Here is a 20,254-nt window from a genome sequence, read left to right as displayed (position 1 = left end):
TCACCTATTTCAATTTTGGGGGGTTTCATTTGGTTTTAATTCAGGGGTGGAATTGCTAAATACTATATTAATCTGTGTTTACCTTATCAAAGAACTGCTAAACTTTATTCCACAGTAGTGACACCATTTTACAACCCCATCAGTAATGTATGAAGGTTTGAATTTCTCCACACCCTCACCAACACTTGGTTGACATTTTTCTATCTTTTTTATTATGACCATTCTAGTCGGTATGAATTGGTATCTCATTGTGGTTTTTATTTGGATTTCTCTAATGACTAATGATTTTGATATATTTGTTGGCCATCTTTGTATCTTCTTTAGATAAATTTCTATTCAAATGCTTTGCCCATTTACATTTGAGTTGTTTGTCTTTTTGTTGTTGAGTTATAAGAATTCTTTATATATTCCAGATAAAAATTTCTTATCAGATATATGAGTTCAGAATTTTTCACCTATTCTGTAGGTGTCTTTTCTTCTCTTTGATAGAGTCCTTTGGAGCACAAAATTTTTCATTTTGATGATCTATAATTTATGTATTTTTTATTTTATTGCCTGAGGTTTTGGTGTCATGTATAAGATCCATTGTCAAAAAAAAAAAGATCCATTATCAAATATGTCATAAATAGTTATCACTTGGGCCAGGGATTGAACCTGCAATCGAGGTACATGCCCTTGACCAGGAATCAAACCCATAAGCCTTTGGTCAGAGGGCTCACGCACTAACCACTGAGAAAAACTGACCAGGGCATATCTATTTCTTTTTTTTTTTAAATATATTTTATTGATTTTTTACAGAGAGGAAGGGAGAGGGACAGAGAGTCAGAAACATCAATGAGAGAGAAACACCGATCAGCTGCCTCCTGCACATCTCCCACTGGGGAAGTGCCCGCAACCCAGGTACATGCCCTTGACCGGAATCGAACCTGGGACCTTTCAGTCCGCAGGCCGACGCTCTATCCACTGAGCCAAACCGGTCTCGGCATATCTATTTCTTTTTGCATCAGTTTCTATAGTTGTGTCTTTCTAGAAATTTGTCCATTTTATCTAAGTTATCTTATTTATTGGCATACAGTTGTTTATAATATCCCCTTATAGTTTTTTAATTTTTTAATGTCAGTAATAATCTCCCCTTTTTCATTTCTGATGCCAGAAGTTTGAATTTTTTTTTTCTTGGTCAATTTATCTAAATGTCTTCCAAGAATCATCTTTTGATTTCATTAATCTTCTCTATTGTTTTAATTCTTTATTATATTAGTTTCTTTCTTATCTGTATCATTGCTTCCTCCTGCTTGCTTTTGGTTTTGTTTGCTCTTTTTTTCAGTGTGTTAAGGAGAAAAGTTTGGTTATTGATTTGAGATCATTGTTCTCTTTAAATGTAGACATTTATAGCCATACATTTCTCTCTGAGCGCTGCTTTTGCTACATCCATGAATTTTGGCATGCTTTCTCTTAATTTTTATTTATCTCAAAGTATTTGCTAATTGCCCTTTAGATTTTTGTAGGACCCATGGATTATTTAGAAGGGTATTCTTAAATTGCCACATAGTAGTGAGTTTCCCAATTTTCTTTGTTATTAATTTCTAATTTCATTCCATTATGGTTGAAAGACATACTCTGTATTATTTCTATCCTAGCTACAAATTCATTTTTTCAAAATATACTTTTGTTAATATTTATATTATTATACAATGCACATTTCCTATAAAATTTTCAGAATTGTTTTAAAAGACAAAGAAGAAACAAGACTCACCTATAATTAAACTCTCAGATACAATCATTGTTGACATTTTAGTGTCTAGTGTTCCACTGTGTTCAGGCATGTGTATCTGACTACTATTTCTAGAACAGGGTGATTAATTAAATAAATCAGACTCTGCTCTGATTTAGATAAAAGGCAAAGTCATTCAGGGATGTAATCCTGTTTCTTTATTCATCCAAAGATGGGGAAGGGGCCATGATCTCACTGCTATAGTGATGGCCCGTCTGTGTGGACTTGTCCTTGCACAGCCTCGGGCTTGGAAGTCTGAGCAAAGGGCATAGAGGAACTGGCTCCTGGTTGAGAAGCCTGGTGTCTTTTACTCACCTCATTAGTAGAGAAAATTATAATTGCTCCTGGTACATTTCGTATTTTCATTGTGCTTTCTTTTTTCTTGCAGCACTCTTCCCATTCCTTGGCCCAGTTTTTGAAGCATTTAATATTTTCGTGTTCCCAAAAAGTGTGACTGATTTTTTCCAAAAATCTGTAAAAAGAATGAAAGAAAATCGCCTCCAAGATAAACAAAAGGTAAAATCTGGTGGTGGTTACATGAGTGTGTTCACGCTTTGATAATTTATTGAGCTGGATACATATGATTTCTGCACTTCTTTTTTCAGATAGATAAAGGACTGTAGGTTTACAGGAAGAAAGTTCTAACATTTTGTGGGGAATGAAGAAGGTGGAGGTTAGGAAAGGAAATAAAAGATGAGTCAGACAGACATTGTCTAAAATGTAATATAATAATAGGCACAAAGGTCAGTATATCAATGCATGAATATTATTGAGATGAAAAGTTTTCCACTGCCCTTCAATAAATTATCAAAGTATAAAAATTGCTGTTTAAAATTTGTTTTCCTGGTATAATTCCCCAGAGTTAAAATTGGCAAAGAATCACATCAATTCCAAGCCTCTTATTTTATACATTCTGCAGTGGAAGTTCCCATCAGGCTACTGGGGGAGTGCTCTATGTTAAACTGAAGCCTGCTCAGAGACTGGAGAGGGCAGTAGTCTTCTCTGGGCATTGAGGTTGCAAGCTGGCTAACCCAGCTTTGCCTTCATGGGCCTGGAGGCCAGCACAAGAATGTCTGCAGGCCATGGGGATAGGGCTGGGTACCCCAGAATTGCACTGAACGTTGTGGAGAGATCTGGGATGGTGGCACTTGAAGCTGCTCACAGAAAAACTGCCAATGAACTCTTCAAATATCAGGAGATTCATCTATGTGGCCATTCATTAAGAATTAAGCCTAGAGAGAAAGAAAGGTTTGAGGTCAGGGACATTTTTGTGAGCATGTAGGCATGACAGGAGAGGGAGCAGGTAATTCTTTGGTTATGTTTAAAAGTAAGAGAAGCTGAAGATCAGAGAGAGTGAGGACCAAAAAGCAGCTGGGCATCATGGCTGGATCTTTCTCGGGTAAACATCCTGCTCTCCAAGATTTATAGCTGGATGTTTTTATTCACTGATAACTCAAGCAACACTAGGCCCCCTTCTGGATTTAAAAGGGTCATCTTATCAGGAAAGAAATTTAGTATTGCACTTTTTTGTTGTTGTTAATCCTCACCTGAGGATATTTTTCCATTGATTTTTAGGGAGAGAGGGAAGGAGAGGGAAAGACAGAGAAACATCGATGTGAGAAAAACACATCGATTGGTTGCCTCTTGCACAAGCCCGGACCAGGGCCTGGGCTGGGGAGGAGCCTGCAACCAAGTTTTGTGCCCTTGGCTAGAATCAAACTTGGGACTCTTTGATCTGCAGGCCGACACTCTATGTACTGAGCCAAACCGGCTAGGGCTAGTATTGCACCCTTGATTTATTTCTAACATTGAAAGTTTTCCTTCTGCTTCCAGCACCGAGTGGATTTTCTTCAGCTGATGATTAACTCCCAGAATTCCAAAGAAACAGACTCCCATAAAGGTAAACAAGGCATGCTTCAGAGGGCCAGTGATGGGAGGCTCAGAGGTAGTTGACAACCTTAACTTGGAACACTTGGTTAAATTGTGTTCACTAGCTTAGTCTACTCTAAAGTTTTATTTTTCATTTGTAATTAATAAGTAACTTGTGGGGAAGCCTTTCAGACTAAGTAAATATTCTGTTCCTCTTGAAACTTTCACCTACTAGTTTTATCATCATGAATGGTTTTTGACTAGTCATTATTACTATGATGGTTGCAAAATTATGACATTCTAATTCCATCATATCTTCTACATTTATAAATTGACTAGAGGCCCGGTGCACAAAATTCTGCATGGGTAGGGTCTCTAGGCCTGGCTGGCAATCATGGCTGATTGGGGCCTTCCTGCATTCCACGCTGCCCCCTGGTGGCCAGCACACGTCATAGCAAGCAAGCGAACTCATGGTCGGTCAAATTCCTGAAGGGACAATTTGCATTTTAGCCTTCTATTATATAGGATGTTTCATTGTAAAGTTTTCTGTTCTCCCTCATTTATTATTTATTTATTTATGTCAATTCGATCTTATATATTATAAATTTACTCTCTTACTTTTTTTGTGTGTGTGATCAAATTCTTTTAGGTTTGTTCACTGGAGTTCCTTTAAGTGGGCTCTGGGTTTCTTCCTTCTTTCATTTTAATATTTTATTTTTCCAATATACTTTTTTAGGGTAGTTTTAGGTTCACATCAAAATTCTATAGAAAACTTAATATGCCACCTCCCTCTACCTATACACAGATTCCTCGACTATCAAAATCCCTCACAGGTGTGGATCATTTGTTATAATTAGTGAACGTATAATAACACATGATTACCACACAAAGTTCATAGTTTACATAAGGGTTCACTCTTGGTGTTATACATTCTAGGGTTTTGACAAATGTATAATGGCATATGCTAGTATACAGAGTGTCCAGTATCATTTTTTATGTTCTTATTGATTTCAGAGAGAAGGGAGAGGGAGAGAGAAAAAGAAACAATGATGAGATTAATCTATTGGCTGCTTCCGACACACCCCCTACTGGGGATCAAGGTCACAACCCAGGCATGTTCCCTGACCAAAAATTGAACCATGATCTCCTGGTTCATAGGTCAATGTTCAACCACTGAGCCACACCAGCTGGGCTTTACCTCTCAGGGTTTTTGTGTGCTCTTTCTTGCTTTCTGGTGTGAGAAAATTTTAGGTTTCTCTTTATTTCCCCTGATCAAGGCTTGAATCAGTCATTTCTCAAGGAGCTTTGGTCACTTTAGTAAGAAGTGATAATTAGAAACCAATATCTATGATCTGGGAACGCTCATTCCTACTAGGGATTTTTTTCTTCTAGATCTCCTTAGTGGACAAACCTAATAATATGAACTATATTTACACAGGTCTGATAAATATAAATATTTCTCTATATACTCATAACTAGACCAAGGATTCCCTCCCCTCTCAAAAATCTGATTAATAACTTATTTCCATAATAAAAATAATCCCATTATGGTTAATTTTAAACTACCAATAGTTTGACAACCATCTCACAAAATGTTTGAATATTTAACATTTGGTTCTAGAGAGCAGGGATGAGATGACTCTAATACACCATTATAAATACACTAGAGGACCGGTGCATGAAATTCATGTGGGGGGTGGGAGTCCCTCAGCCCAGCCTGCACCTTCTCCAATCCCAGACCCCTCGGGGGATATTCAACTGCTGGCAATCTGGGACCACTGGCTCCTAACTGCTCGCCTGCTTGATCGCCCCTCACCACCTCTGAATGCTGGCCTGATCGCCCCCTAACCGCTCCCCTGCCAACCTGATCCCCCTCTCCCCTGCCAGCCTGATCACCCCTAACTGCCTCTGCCTGGGCCCCCACAACCATGGCTTTGTCCAGAAGGAAGTTGGACATCTGGAAGATGTCCGGTTCACCCAATCTAATTAGCATATTACCCTTTTATTAGTATAGACTAGAGGCCCAGTGCACAAAAATTTGTGCACTCAGGGGGGTCCCTCAGCCTGGCCTGTGCCCTCTTGCAGTCTGGGACCCCTCAGGGAATGACCACCTGCTGGCTTAGGCCTGTTCCCTGGGGGATTGGGCCTAAGCTGGCAGTCAGACATCCCTTTGGTAGCCCAGGAGCCCTTGGGGGATGTCCACTTGCCAGTGGGGAGCAGGCCTAAGCTGCAGTCGGATATCCTTAGCGCTGCTGAGGCGGGAGAGGCTCCCACCACCACCGCTGTAATGGCAGCCGGCAGCCTGGCTTGTGGCTGATCAGAGCTCCCCTTGTGGGAGCACACTGACAACCAGGGGGCAGCTCCTGCATTGAGTGTCTGCACCCTGGTGGTCAGTGTGTATCATAGTGACCAGTCATTCCCAGTCGTTCTGCTGTTAGGGTCAATTTGCATATTACCCTTTTACTATATAGGATAGAGGCCTGGTGCACGGGTGGGGGCCGGCTGGTTTGCCCTGAAGGGTGTTCCAGATCAGGGTGGAGGTCCCACTGGGGTGCCTGGCCAGAATGGATGAGGGGCTGAGGGCCATTTTCAGACTGGCCCCACCCCCTTCAGGGTGGGGGTCCCCGCTGGAGTGCCTGGCCAGCCTGGGTGAGTGGCTGATGGCTGTTTGCAGGCTGGCCACAGCCCCTTCAGGGTAAGGGTCTCCACTGGGGTGCCTGGCCAGCCTGGATAAGGGGCTTATGGTCATTTTCAGGCTGGCCACAGCCCCTTCAGGGTGGGGGGTCCTGCTGGGGTGCCTGGCCAGTCTGGGTGAGGGGCTGATGGCTCTTTGCAGGCTGGCCAAGCCCCCCAGCTGGGACCCTCACCCCATGAAGGTGTGGCCAGCCTGGGTGAGGGGCTGATGGCTGTTTGCAGGCTGGCCACAGCCCCCAGCCACTCAAGCTCCCAGTGGAGGCTGGCTGGAAGCAGGTATCTGGGATTTATTTATCTTCTATAATTGAAACTTTGTTGCTTTGAGCGGAGGCCAAAGCCAGCCAGGGCAGGCGGGAAGCGTGGCTTCCTTCATCACCGGGGCAACCAAACCTCCTGCTTGCTCCAGCTCCGTGGCTGCCGGCTGCCATCTTGGTTGGGTGAATTTGCATATAGTCACTCTGATTGGCTGGTAGGCGTGGCTTGGGCATAACGGAGGTGTGGTCAATTTGCATGTTTCTCTTTTATTAGATTAGATGCTATTGCTTTTAGTTGAAGTATACTTCAAACAAATAGATTAGATCCTGACCATGCTTAGTTTCTCTCAGGAGAAAATAAAAAAGAGACCAATTTGATCACAAGGGCTATTTGCTGAGCATAAAATAGAGCAAAGAGAGGGGGCAGGTGCTGAGAAAGATGACATTCAGGTCATGATTGAATGAACATTGCTAATTCCACTTACTGGACCCTATATTTCTGTATTTCATGCTGTCCAATGCCCTTCTATTGGCACATTCTTTTTTTCTGCTATTTTAATGCCATTGATTAGACTAAGATCAATCACCAACTTTCCATTTTTTTTTTAAATCTCTGCAGTTTTGTCCATATCTCAGATAATTAATTTTGAAGACATGTGTCCCAAGTCTTTTATTACCTAATATCTCTTAAAGGTATAATCCGTGCTTCCCAAGCTAGGTCGGGCACACAAATCACTCTCTTTTGCAATAATATGATGCAATCTTTTCATTTTTCAAGGGCCATCTTACAAAAGAGTGCTTTCTTCATATTAGGTGACTTCCAAGGGCAGAACTAATGCAGCAATAATTGTCAGGAAGGCCTATTTGGGCCCAATATAAGGAAGATATTTACAACTATTAACATTGTATAAAAGTGGAATGATTTCCCTGAAGAGGTAGTGAGCTTTCCATCATTGGTGTTATTTAAAAAAAAATCAAAACACTAGATAAAATGGATAATCCTGGAAAGGGTATTCAGGCATTGGGTTGAAATAAAGTTCATCAATGACTATGTAAACCCCACCAAAAATAATAAAAATAAATAAATACTATTTTTAATTTAGAGTTTGCATTCAATATTATTGTATATTAGTTTCAGATGTACATTATAGTGGTTAGACAATCACATATTTTACAAAGTGGTCCTCCTAATATTTCAAGTACCCATCTTCTACCATACAGAGTTATTACAACAATATTGACTGTATTTCTTTTATATATATTATTTTATTGATTTCAGAGAGGAAGGGAGAGGCAGAAAGAGATAGAAACATCAATGATGAGAGAGAATCATGGATTGGCTGCCTCCTGCACACTCCCCGCTGGGGATCGAGCCCGCAACTCGGGCATGTACCCTTGACCGGAATCGAACCGGAATCGAAAGGCCTCAGGCCGACACTTTCCACTGAGCCAAACCAGCTAGAGCTTGTCTGTATTTCTTATGTTGCCTTTACATCCACATGATTTTGTAACTACCAATTTGTACCTCTTGATCCCTTTACCTTTTTCATCCAGTCCCCCTACTCCACTCCCTCTGGCAACCATCAGTCTTTTATTTGTATCTATGAGTCTGTTTCTATTTTGTTTGTTCATTTATTTTGGTGTTTAGATTCCACCTATAAGTAAAATCATACAGTAATTGTCATTCTCTGTCTGACTTATTTCTCTTAGCATAATACCCTCTAGTCCATTCATACTGTTGCAAATTATAAGATTTTATTCTTTTTTAGTGGCTAATAATCCATTTGACAGGCACTTGGTTGCTTCCAAATCTTGGCTATCGTAAATGACATTACAATGAACATAGGGGTGCATATAGTCTTTCAAATTAGTGTTTTGGGATTCTTTGGCTATACACCAGAAGTGGAACATGGGGTCATAAGGCAGTTCCATTTTTAATTTTTTGAGGACCCTCCATACTGCTTTCCACAGTGGTTGCACGAATCTGCATTCCCACCAATAGTGCAAGAGGGTTTCCTTTTCTCCACATCCTTGCCACCACTTGTTGTTTGTTGATTTATTGATGTTAGCCATTCTGACAGGTGTGAGCTGATAGCTCATTGTGATTTTAATTTACATTTCTCTGACAATTAGTGATGTTGAGCATCTTTTCATATGTCTATTGGCCATCTGTATGTCCTCTTTGGAGAAGTGTCTATGCAGAACCCCTGCCCACTTTTTAATTGGATTATTGGGGGGATGGGGTTGGTTTGAGTTGTATAAGTTCTTTATAAATTTGGAGTATTAACTCCTCATGGAATGTATCATTGGTGAATATTGTCTCCCACTCATAGGTTGTCTTTTTGTTTTGTTGATGGTTTCCTTTGCTGTGTAAACTTTTTAGTTTGATGTAGTCCCATTCATTTACAGTTTCCCTTGCCCAAGCAGATATGTCAGGAAAAAATATTGCCAAGAAAAATGTCAGAGATTTTACTGCCTCTGTTTTCTTCTAGGGTTTTTATGGTTCAAGTCTTACATTTAAGTCTTTCATTCATTTTGAGTTTATTCTTATATGCGGTGTAAAAAGATAGTCTAGGCCCTGTCCAGTATGGCTCAGTTGGTTGGAGCATCCTCCCGTACAATGAAAGGTTGTGGGTTCAATCCCCAAGTAGGGCACATGTCTGGGCAGTGGGTTTGATCCCCAGTCACAGCCCCCTCTCTGGGCACATACGGGGGGAGGGGGAGGACTGATCGATGTTTTTCATATAGCTATTTCTCTCTCTCTCTTTCTCTCTCACTGTCAATAAGCATGTCTTTGGATGAGGATTTAAAAAAAATATGGTCTAGTTTCATTTTTTTTGCTCATATCTGTCCAATTTTCCAATCATTTATTGAATAGACTATTTTTACTTCCTTGTATGTTCTTGTCTCCTTTGTCATATATTAATTGACCATATCGGTCTGGGTTCCCTATTCTGTTCCATTGATCTGTATCTGTTTTTATGCCAATACTATGCTGTTTTGATCACTATAGTCCTGTAGTATAGTTTGATATTAGGTAGTGTGATACCTCCAACTTTGTTCTTTCCCAAGATTGCTTGGCTATTTGAGGTCTTTTGTGGTTTCATATAAATTTTGGATTTTTTTGTTCTAGTTCTGAAAATCATCACATCTCTTGACAGTTCATACTGTGATTCAGTAGTTTTTGTATGGGATTCAAGATTCTGCATTTCTAATGATCTTCCAGATACTGCTGATGATGCTGGTCTATGGACAATACTTAGAGTAACCATATTTTATGTGTAGCCCAGTATCATTCTCTAAAATTTCTGCAAACATTTTTGAATGAAAGATCCTTTAATTTTCCCTGCATAAGCCTTAGTGCAAAGTCTCTTAAAAATTATCCAGGGCCCTGGCCGGTTTGGCTCAGTGGATAGAGTGTCAGCTTGTAGACTGGGAGAGTCCCGGGTTTGATTCTGGTCAAGGGTGCGTGCCTGGGTTGCGGGCTTGATCCCCAGTGTGGGGCATGCAGGAGGCAGTGGATTAGTGATTCTCTCATCATTAATGTTTCTATCTCTCTCTCCCTCTCCCTTCCTCTCTGAAATCAATAAAAATATATATATTTTAAAAATATACTTAAAAAATTATCCAGGTATATTTTATCTAGAATAATTTAAATTTTCCTGGGGGAGAAATCTATCCCATATTACTTGTAGCTAAAGTACTTTCAGGATTCTCCAAGGGACAGACTGATAACACTGTGTATGTAACACAAAACGCTATGTCTTAAAATTGCACATCTACGTTGTGGAGAGAGTGACACAACCAGAAGCAGATGGTGAAGAATAGAATAGAGCTGGCGGGCGGGGGGGGGGGGGGCGCAGATGAAGACATTTTTGCCTTTTTCTGGCTCTGTAACATACACATCAGAGTGCAAAACACTCCCAATTTAAGCTGAATTGTTTTTTCAATTTTTCCTATAAGGGTTTGGGAGTTTCATTTGGATTTCTCATAATCTAAATTGTGATGTTGTACATTGACCTGCTTTATAAAATATCTTTTTTCTCCTTTTAGCTCTGAGTGATCTGGAGCTTGTTGCCCAATCTATTATCTTTCTGTTTGCCGGCTATGAGACCACTAGCAGTTCTCTTTCTTTCCTTATGTATTTGCTGGCCACTCACCCCGATGTGCAGCAGAAATTGCACAAGGAGATTGATGCAACGTTTCCCAATAAGGTGAGTGGGTGATACTTGGAGAGCGAGGGAGAAAGTAAAGCCTTATCAAGAATGCCTCCTCACCACTTCCTAGGAGAATTTTTACAAAGAATGTAAGCATCAGTTATTTTACTTGTGCTATTTAGGAAGGATGTAAAAAGACAAAAACAATCAAAGAATATAGGTAATTTTTGTTATTAGAGATATATAAGATCTTTGAAAAAAGTGTTGGTCCTGTTGTGTCAGTTATCTGCTATCACAATAATATCAAATGAAAAAATTTTTTAAAACCTCAGTGGCAATCAACAATAGGAATTTATTGCTCAAATGTTTGGATAATTATCTGTGTTGATATTGACTAGACTTGCTTTAGTCTGGCTCTTGGCTGATCTAGGCTGGCCTTGGCTAAGTGGCTGGGTGAATCATTTCCACACATGATCCACATATCTCCTATACTGCAGACAAGAAGCCTGGGTATGTTCTTCTCAGGCAATGATAGAGGGAAAGCTCAATAAGCCCAAACATATGGGTGCCTTTCAGAACTCTGCTTGCGTCACACTTAGCCAACATTCCATTGATTTAAAGCATGCACCATGGCCAACCCCAGCATCATAATAGGAGGGCACAAAGTTAGATGACTAAGGGCATGGACACAGGAAGGTGTGGAAAACTGGCACTATTACTGGAATCTACCACCTTGGGTAAACTGTGCACTCTAGGAGAAGCCTGGTATACAGAAAAGAACATAGTGTAGGAAATAGAAAACATGAGTCCAGACTGTGGTTTTGGATAGGTCTTAAGAACTCTCTGTGTCATAGGTCCTTCAAATCCTGTATAATAAAAGGGTAATATGCAAATTGACCAAACTGACTGATTGCTATGATGCACAGTGACCACCAGGGGGCAGATGCTCAATGCATCCTGCAGCCCCCAGTACACGAATGTCGTGCAGTGGGCTTCTAGTATGAAATAAGATACATGCCGAAACCGGTTTGGCTCAGTGGATAGAGCGTCGGCCTGTGGACTGAAGGGTCCCGGGTTCGATTCCGTTCAAGGGCATGTACCTGGGTTGCGGGCACATCGCCGGTGGGAGATGTGCAGGAGGCAGCTGATCGATGTTTCTCTCTCATCGATGTTTCTGACTATCTCTCTCCCTTCCTCTCTGTAAAAAATCAATAAAATATATTTTTAAAAAAAGATACATTTTAGGGTCCAACTAAATTAAAGATTATTTTTCTTTTCTGGGTAAGCCTCTATTGGAGATGATTTTATTGCAATAAGATGGAAAGGTCACTAAGAAACAGACTAGCTAAAGCATTATGTCCTCCCCTCTTAATAAGAGTAACAATGACAACAACAACACTAATAGCTAACATATACTTCTCACTATATTTGTCTGTTCTAAATGCCTTATATTCATAAATGAATTTTTTAAAAATTATGTATTAAAAATAGAAACAGACTCATAGATAGAGAACAGACTATCAGAGGGGAAGGGGGCTTTGAGAGGCTGGATGAAAAAGGTGAAGAGGTTAAGCAAAAAACCCTAATTCACACAGCCCTAGTCACTTTGGCTCAGTGGATAGAGCTTCGGCCCTCAGACTAAAGGGTTCTGGGTTTGATTGCTGTCAAGGGCACATACCTTGGTTGCAGGCTGGATCCATGGCCATGATGTGGAAGCCACCAATCCATGTGTGTCTCTCACATTGATGTTTCTCTCTGTGTGTCTTTCCCCCTCCCTTCCACTCTCTCTAAAAATCAATGGAAAAATATCCGTGCGTGAGGATTAACAAAAAACAAGAAACTCATAGACACAGACAACAGCATGATGATTACTAGAGGAGAATAGGCGTTGGCAGAAGTAGAAGAGAGTATGGGGCAGGGGGGGTATAAATGGTGATAAAAGAAGACTTGACTTGGGGTGGTGATCATACAATACAATACACAGATGGAGTATTATTATTTTGTAACTGAACCTATATAATTTTATTAACCAATGTCACCACGATAAATTCAATTTAAAAAAATGATACATTAGTCAGAATAGGCTAAATTTGCCACAACTACAGATTAGCCCTCTATTCTCAGTGGATTTACATTGCAAAGGATTATTTCCAACTCACATTAACATGTCCAACATGGATTGTTAATGAAGGATGGGAGTGGGACTTTATGCTCCATAGTTACTCGGAAATATAAGCTAAAAAGGACCCATTATTTTTAAAAAAACAACAACACTGACTATTTTCTTTTTTTAATAAAATATACTTTATTGATTTTTTACAGAGAGGAAGGGAGAGAGATAGAGAGTTAGAAATATCGATCAGCTACCTTCTGCACACCCCCTACTGGGGATGTGCCCGCAATCAAGGTACATGCCCTTGACCTGAATCAAATCTGGGACCCTTCAGCCCAGAGGCCAATGCTCTATCCACTGAGCCAAACCAGTTAGGGCAGGATCTATTTTCTTGTAGCTGCACTTTCTGGAGCACAAGGCCTTCATGTTGGTTGGAGAATAAAGAAGTAGAGTGTTGCTTACTGGATTTTCAAATATTTTGACTCTGAACTGACATATGTCACCTCAGCTCTGAGCCCATTCTCAAAGCTGGTTCCCCCTAGCTCCATGGTCAGCAAACTGCAGCTCTCGAGCCACATACGGCTCTTTGGCCCCTTGAGTGTGGCTCTTCCTAAGCCTTAGGAGTAACCTACTAAAGTTAATAACAATGTACCTACCTATATAGTTTAAGTTTAAAAAATTTGGCTCTCAAAAGAAATTTCAATAGTTGTATTGTTGATATTTGGCTCCGTTCACTGATGAGTTTGCTGAACACTGCCCTAGATTTAAGTGGGCTGTGAGATGTGGAGACCACATGGATATTGGATGAGCAGTAATGTCTCTATCAAACAACACTATGAAGTGTCAACTCCAAATATCTCCATGCAACATATCAGATAACTGAGAGGTGAAATAATTTTCACACACTAGTCATATAGCTAGTGGTGAAGAAGCCTTAACCTCTACAGTATTGCCTCTTCAATATAACACCAAGTGATACCCACATATTGCCCACACTGTTTGCAGATATCTGACAAAACTGGAACTCTTTGTGGTAGGAAGAGACTGGCCTCTGGAGCTGGAGAGGCTTGTATGAGATCTTCACAGCTTACAGTCAAACCCTGAACAACAAGTAGGAGACTGTTCCAGCAAGGCAGCATGAGGCTGAGTGGGGTTCCACCTCTTTATAACTTCTGCTAGAATGAAATTGTGTGCCCTGCTTTCATTTTTTTCAGTCACGCCCTTCTTTTGCTATACGTACAAAGTTTTGTTATTTGTAGAGTTTCTATTTATGTGGTGTTTCTCTCCAAATTATATATATAATCTAAAGGCTTAGTAAGCAGGATTCTTCAACTAAACACTGTCAAGTTGGAATTTTGCTCTTTTACACATTCTCTTTCCTTGGTACGGAGGTGTGGCCTCTCTTTTGAAAACAGTGACCTTAGCGTATTTCAGTTAAGAATATGGGTCATAGTCTATTACTCACATGAGTTTAAAAAAAATCACTACGTGGTAATATGAGAGATGTTGGGTCCTGTTTAAGGAGTTGTCGCCAATGTCCCCCCATAGTCATAACTACTCCACACATCTCAATGGGCCATTAAGCAGGCCAAAGGGCATGACAGATATTAAAATGTCTATAAATCCTAAGGTCCTTTACCCAAATAAGTTATTCTTTGGAGCGCCTAACATTGCTATAGAACTACATAGACTGAATTGAAAGTTGATCTCAAACCTCAGTTTATCAAAATCTGTTTCTTTCTTCCCAGGCAACTCCCACCTATGATGCCCTGGCACAGATGGAGTATCTTGACATGGTGATGAATGAATCCCTCAGATTATTCCCAATTGCTGGTAGACTTGAGCGAGTCTGTAAGAAGGATGTGGAAATCAATGGGGTGTTCATTCCCAAAGGGACAGTCGTGATGGTGCCAAACTTTGTTCTTCACCGAGACCCGAAGTACTGGACAGAGCCTGAGGAGTTCCGTCCTGAAAGGTACTGGACCCCTGGGAAAGGGAACCCACCCTTATCCAGGCTGGTTGGACATAATCTTATGTCTTTTAGTATAGATGATGAATGTGTGGTTGTACAATCATTTATATGTACATTTTTCCGTTTTTACAAGTTTGTTTTTTCTTATTACAAGGGTAATCATTGTTTGTTGACAAAACTTTACAAACTCTAGACTAGCTAAAAGAAAATTGTATCTGTCCATAGTACTAATATCTTAAGATAGGCCTCATTAGTAATGCAATGTATGTCATTATTGACATTTTTCTAAGCATATATAGAGTTTTAAAATTAAAATAGTAATATATTTTTTATTTTGAACTGCTTACTTTACTTACCAGTAAACTATAAACAGTGTCCTTTTATATATAACCATCATATATAGGTATGCACATATATAAATATTTATGCAGATGTGACTATATGCTTATGCCATAAATTATTTAATCATTATCTGATTTTAGGAATGTAGGCTTTTTTACTTCTTTAAAATTTTCTGTGTTGTTCTCATTAGCTCTCTGAATTTACCACCAATGTTCCCACATTCTGTTTGGGTTTTTTTTTTCACATTGGTGGCCACATCTTTATCATTATTGGGAGAGTGCATTATGAGAACCTGAGAGGTCCTCATCCCTGATGATTTAAGCAGCCCCTTGAGGACAGAGAACAAAAGTCACTGGTCTGTGCTTGGCTACAGTCCTGTGTCAGCTTCCTCCTACTCTCAAAGAAAGTGGTACTTCCAAAGAAAAGTCACCTGCTCTCCAGACACCTGAGACATGCTCCCTAGGATGATGTTTAGCGTGTTCTTCTGGAAATTCAGAGCCAAGGTCTAGCTTTAGGCATAGCTTGAACTCTAGAAAGAGCTGATGTTTCCCATTTATTGTATTGATGAGCAAAATTGGAACTAACTATTGAGGGCACTAGCTGGGATCTAGGCTTTCATTAGCCCTACTATAAGATCCCTAATGGCAGGGACCTTCTCTCATTTGCCATGGTGTTCTTAGCTCTAGCTTATTGTCTACACATAGTATTTGGTGAAAGAAGAAGTTAGACGTGACCAAATCCTCTGTTTTCTGGACCAAGGGGCCTCTGTGTTTCCTCCAAGCTCAACCGTCTTTTCTCCCCCCACCCCCACACCCTGTTGCTTCATGAACATGAAACCAGAGGCCACTGACTGTACTGCTCTTTTGATCATTAAGTCTTCCACAGAGAGTAACCGCTTACCATGTCAGGAAGTGGGAAAGGCAGTGAGAAATCCAAATGTTAAAAAATGCCTATTATGGAGAAGTTGACACTTATACAAATATACAAAATCATTTTCTATAGATACCAGTCTAATTTTGATTCATCTATGCGTGCCCATCACATGGTTACAGACATCAAACTATGTCTGCTGCCCCATTCACACACCATTACTACCATCCTCCTAATTCCCATATTATTTTAAGGCATACCATCTCTAAATATTCCAATATTCAAGAACCTTTTAAAAATACATAACCACAATGCCATGATCACTTTCCCAAATCCACATTTTCTCTTAATATAATCAAATATGGAGGGATCAAATTTGAATAAAACATAAGTCTAACCTTCAAGGAATTTATAGCCTAGTGGAACAGATAGACAAGGAAATCACAGATGATATTAGAGCAGAGGAGCATCATATGCCCATCTGAGTCATCTGATTTAAGCTATTCAATGGGAGAGGGACAGAAGAGGTGAGAGGAAGGGAGGAGCGGAAAGGGGGGAGGGGAGGAAGGAAAGGGAAGGGAAGGAAAAAATAACAATGCAACTAATGAGAGATATGATTCCTACTTCCTTCCTCCATGAGCATGTGACCAACATGAGTTTGATGGAGGCAGGGACCTACTTTTTCTTCAATTAGTCTCATTTCCTACTTGCCTTTCAGAGTGTGAACATCTCAATACCCTGAATGTAATTTAGTGTTTAAAGATAAGTTTTCCTTTAAACAGCATTCATGTCATCTCTTCAATGATACTGTTAGCTCGTATAGGGTATGGGGAATGGAAAGAATCTGTAGCTTACCATTCTTACAGCCACAGAACTGTAGCAGGATCTCACTGACTGGCCCAAAGGAGTATTCTGTATACTACTTGGAGAGGAGCCTAAGAACCCCAAACATGTAGCTCTTGTGGTGTTTATGTTTCATTCATTGTTTGCATCTACTGTTATACAACCAGGTTTAGCAAGGAGAACAAGGACAGCATAAATCCTTACATATACACACCCTTTGGAAGTGGACCCAGAAACTGCATCGGCATGAGGTTTGCTCTCATGAACATGAAAATTGCTCTCGTCAGAGTTCTGCAGAACTTCTCCTTCAAACCTTGCAAAGAAACACAGGTCAGATACTTAACATGTTACCACTCTGTGTGAATAATGCTTGATTGAGAGTTTTTCTTAAACTGAGGTACATATGCATGAGTGTGCTCATTCATTGTTTAATACTTTGTTCTGTTGGACAGAGAATCTATCTGGAGTCACATGTAACCTTTAAGATCCTGGTAGTCTGGAGTGCTAAGCCTGTGTTTTTATAAATATCCAAGTATAAAGGCCATCTAGAGTCAATGTAGTTAGTGTGGCATGATCAGGTAGAGTCATTTGAGAAAAGTTTAAATTTGGTTTCAAGTCCACTGGAAGGAAGGGAAAGTGCTGTGCACAGTCCTGAAGTACAATGATCACTGGGTCATGACTTTTGAACACTGCTCTTTCCCACCAGAACTTACAGAAGCTCTTGTGAGAGGGTTCTCAACCACTGGTTATACAATGAAATCAGCAGGGATCTTTTTAAAATCCTATGCCGAGGTCATCTCAGATTCTAAAATAATCCATCCCTTGTGGCTTTAAAAGCACCCCGTTTGGTTTTCATATGCAGCCAAGGTTGATTAAAGCATTTCTGCCTGAAGTAAGAACTCCTACAGTCCATGGCCATTCTGGCTACTTGAAACCTGCTTCTGGGAGCCAGGCTGCAATCAAGTTGGATTCTTTACATCCTAATATGAACTCTATGATGTTTTTCCCACTCTCTTCCCCATTCTGTTCTCATCTTTCAAGTCCTAGTTCACTCCCAAAGCCCCTTCCAGGAGGCTTCTCATCTAGTCCAGAGCCCATTTTTCCTCTGCCATGTTATTGCTACTGCAGGCTGGTATCATCACTATCCTTCCTAACAGAAAACTTCATCATTGAACATCCAGTTTGGTACTCTGTGTTTTCTTTGTATCTAAGAATATCCTTAAGTCTAGCACCTCATTTTATTCCTTTCATAAATTCCCAATAGTGCCTTGCGGTCATTCAGGAAATGCTTAAAGAGTATTTTGCAGTTGATTTGGAGACCATGAATCCACATTTTAAATGATTTAATTTGAAAAAATTAACAAATAACATTTGTAATGTACATTTTCTACGTGTGTTGGTCTGTGTGCAGGGGAAATATATACATGCCATTTGAAATTATAAAATAGGAAGGTTTGACATTAATAGGAAGATCTGGAATCTCTCCTCTGAAGAACATTACAATAGTTGTCATTGAGTGATAGCAAGCAAGGCCCTATAATAAGGCTTATTTCTAGGACTTGTATATTTATTATGCAGCTCCTTTCCTTAAGTAGGCTTTCTCAGAGAAGAGGAGGAGGATGAAGATGGTTACCATCTTATTTGTGGCTTTAGGCAGCTATGCAGCAGTCCTGCAAGTGCATACAAAGGGGGTCTTAGCCTTGAGAAGAAGTGGGCCTCTGGCACACCTTGGGGCAGGGGGGTGGCGGGGGGAAGGGGGGCAAACACTCCCTGAAACAATGAATGAGCACAAGCAGAGATCTGCTTTTCACGCTGCATGACAATTTTCTTGCCCTTCAGTCAACTGAGATATGAAGGTTACTGTGGTGGTGGATCCCCCAACACTGAGAGTGTGACTGGGTGGGAATAGAGCTAAAAAATTATTCAAAACACTATTTAGGTCAAAACGCTATTCAGAAGTTCACTGTTTACACTGGGAACCAGGAGATGTTAGAAAATAGGCACAATGCTTGACAAATACCTTTTCCCATCATGAAACTAGAAGGCTTCCACTGGGAGAAGTGACTGGAATCTTTAGAAGTGATGGATAATTCAAATAATTAAAATATATAATATGTACTCAGGTTACCTTGCAAATTCCAATATGTACAAAATTAATTCTGTATGGCTTTTCTAAATAGTTTTCCATAATGCCTAAAAATCTGGTTTACATTTTAAAAATTCATTCATTTGCTTAAAATTCAAGCCAAAAACAAGCACAAACCAATATGATTTTGTCTCTGGCCTGGTACAGAATAGATGCTGTAATTGATATTTTCTTGAATGAATGTATTGATGAATGCTTTCACTGACCAGTCTTGAGACAGCTTACTGAATAAGTATAAAGAAACAAAGATATATTTTGTGAAAAGTAATTTCTATATATTGTAAATCATTATTGTCCTCAATGTATCTCATCTACTTTGCTTTTGGTGTTGATAGTGCTTCATTAACTGGTTCTCCTATGCTGTTTAACCTTTGCAGATTCCTGTGGAACTAGATTTTCAAGGAATTATTCAACCAAAAAAACCCATTGTTCTAAAGGCTGAGTTGAGAGATGGAACTGTAAGTGGAGCCTGATTTTCCCAAAGGATTTGCACTTTGTTCTTCAAGGAAGTCGAATCCCCTGACACCAGAGATCTCAGTGTACTTTGTAAATAAAAAAACAGAAATGAAGATGGGCTTACCCTACTGCACTTGATGGATGACTAGGGAGTCTGCACATTCACTTATCTTCTCAGTGTCTATATAGAGTATTACATATTGTGTAATGTAAGAGAGGTGACTAAATAAGTAGACCGAGTTTATTGGGTTCTTATAATACTATATCTATTCCCACTTAGTATCATCTACTTTCTTAGTACTAATCATGAATACAAATTTCTCTATAATTTTATCAACAAACTTTAATGAAAACAAGGATCATTGTGGAAATGGCAATAGTGACATTTATATCACGTTTTATTTTGAATATTCTATATTGTATATTATATTGAGCAACTCAATAAACATCTCTTCATAATAGTATTATCTAATGCTTTCATGCACAGCCAGTGACTAAATGTTTTTAACTATCACAATCACTGGTTGGGTGGGACCTTTTCAGAATTCCAATTTGATATATTAAGATAGATGAGAATAAATCCATTGTGATTTCCCCCATTATTTAGAAAGTACATTCATAATTTAATTCCGCCTTTTTTGGAGCACATAATTTTTGTAAGACTCAGCTGAGGCACTTATTATTTTATTATTAGTTTTGATTTAATGTTTTTTTTAAAATATATTTTATTGATTTTTTACAGAGAGGAAGGGAGAGGAATAGAGAGT

At 39.7% G+C, this 20,254-nt stretch overlaps 1 protein-coding gene across 1 annotated transcript in view; it reads left to right on the top strand.

Annotated features, from left to right (window-relative positions):
• LOC102432464 (cytochrome P450 3A12-like) overlaps positions 1–19,844 on the top strand; it is a 34,718-nt gene extending 14,874 nt beyond the window's left edge. The window contains exons 8-13 of the mRNA XM_006081053.3: positions 2,160–2,287; positions 3,605–3,671; positions 10,642–10,802; positions 14,607–14,833; positions 17,053–17,215; positions 19,409–19,844. Coding sequence (XP_006081115.1) covers positions 2,160–2,287; positions 3,605–3,671; positions 10,642–10,802; positions 14,607–14,833; positions 17,053–17,215; positions 19,409–19,504 — 842 coding nt within the window. The 3' untranslated portion in view covers positions 19,505–19,844. The remainder of the gene's footprint in view (positions 1–2,159; positions 2,288–3,604; positions 3,672–10,641; positions 10,803–14,606; positions 14,834–17,052; positions 17,216–19,408) is intronic.
• The last annotated feature ends 410 nt before the right edge of the window (positions 19,845–20,254 follow it).

Source organism: Myotis lucifugus, unplaced genomic scaffold (genome assembly GCF_000147115.1).
Source record: "Myotis lucifugus unplaced genomic scaffold, Myoluc2.0 scaffold_0, whole genome shotgun sequence".
Classification (NCBI taxonomy): Eukaryota; Metazoa; Chordata; class Mammalia; order Chiroptera; family Vespertilionidae; genus Myotis; species Myotis lucifugus.
Note: the sequence above shows the minus strand (reverse complement) of the source record. Positions and strands in the feature narration are given on the sequence as shown.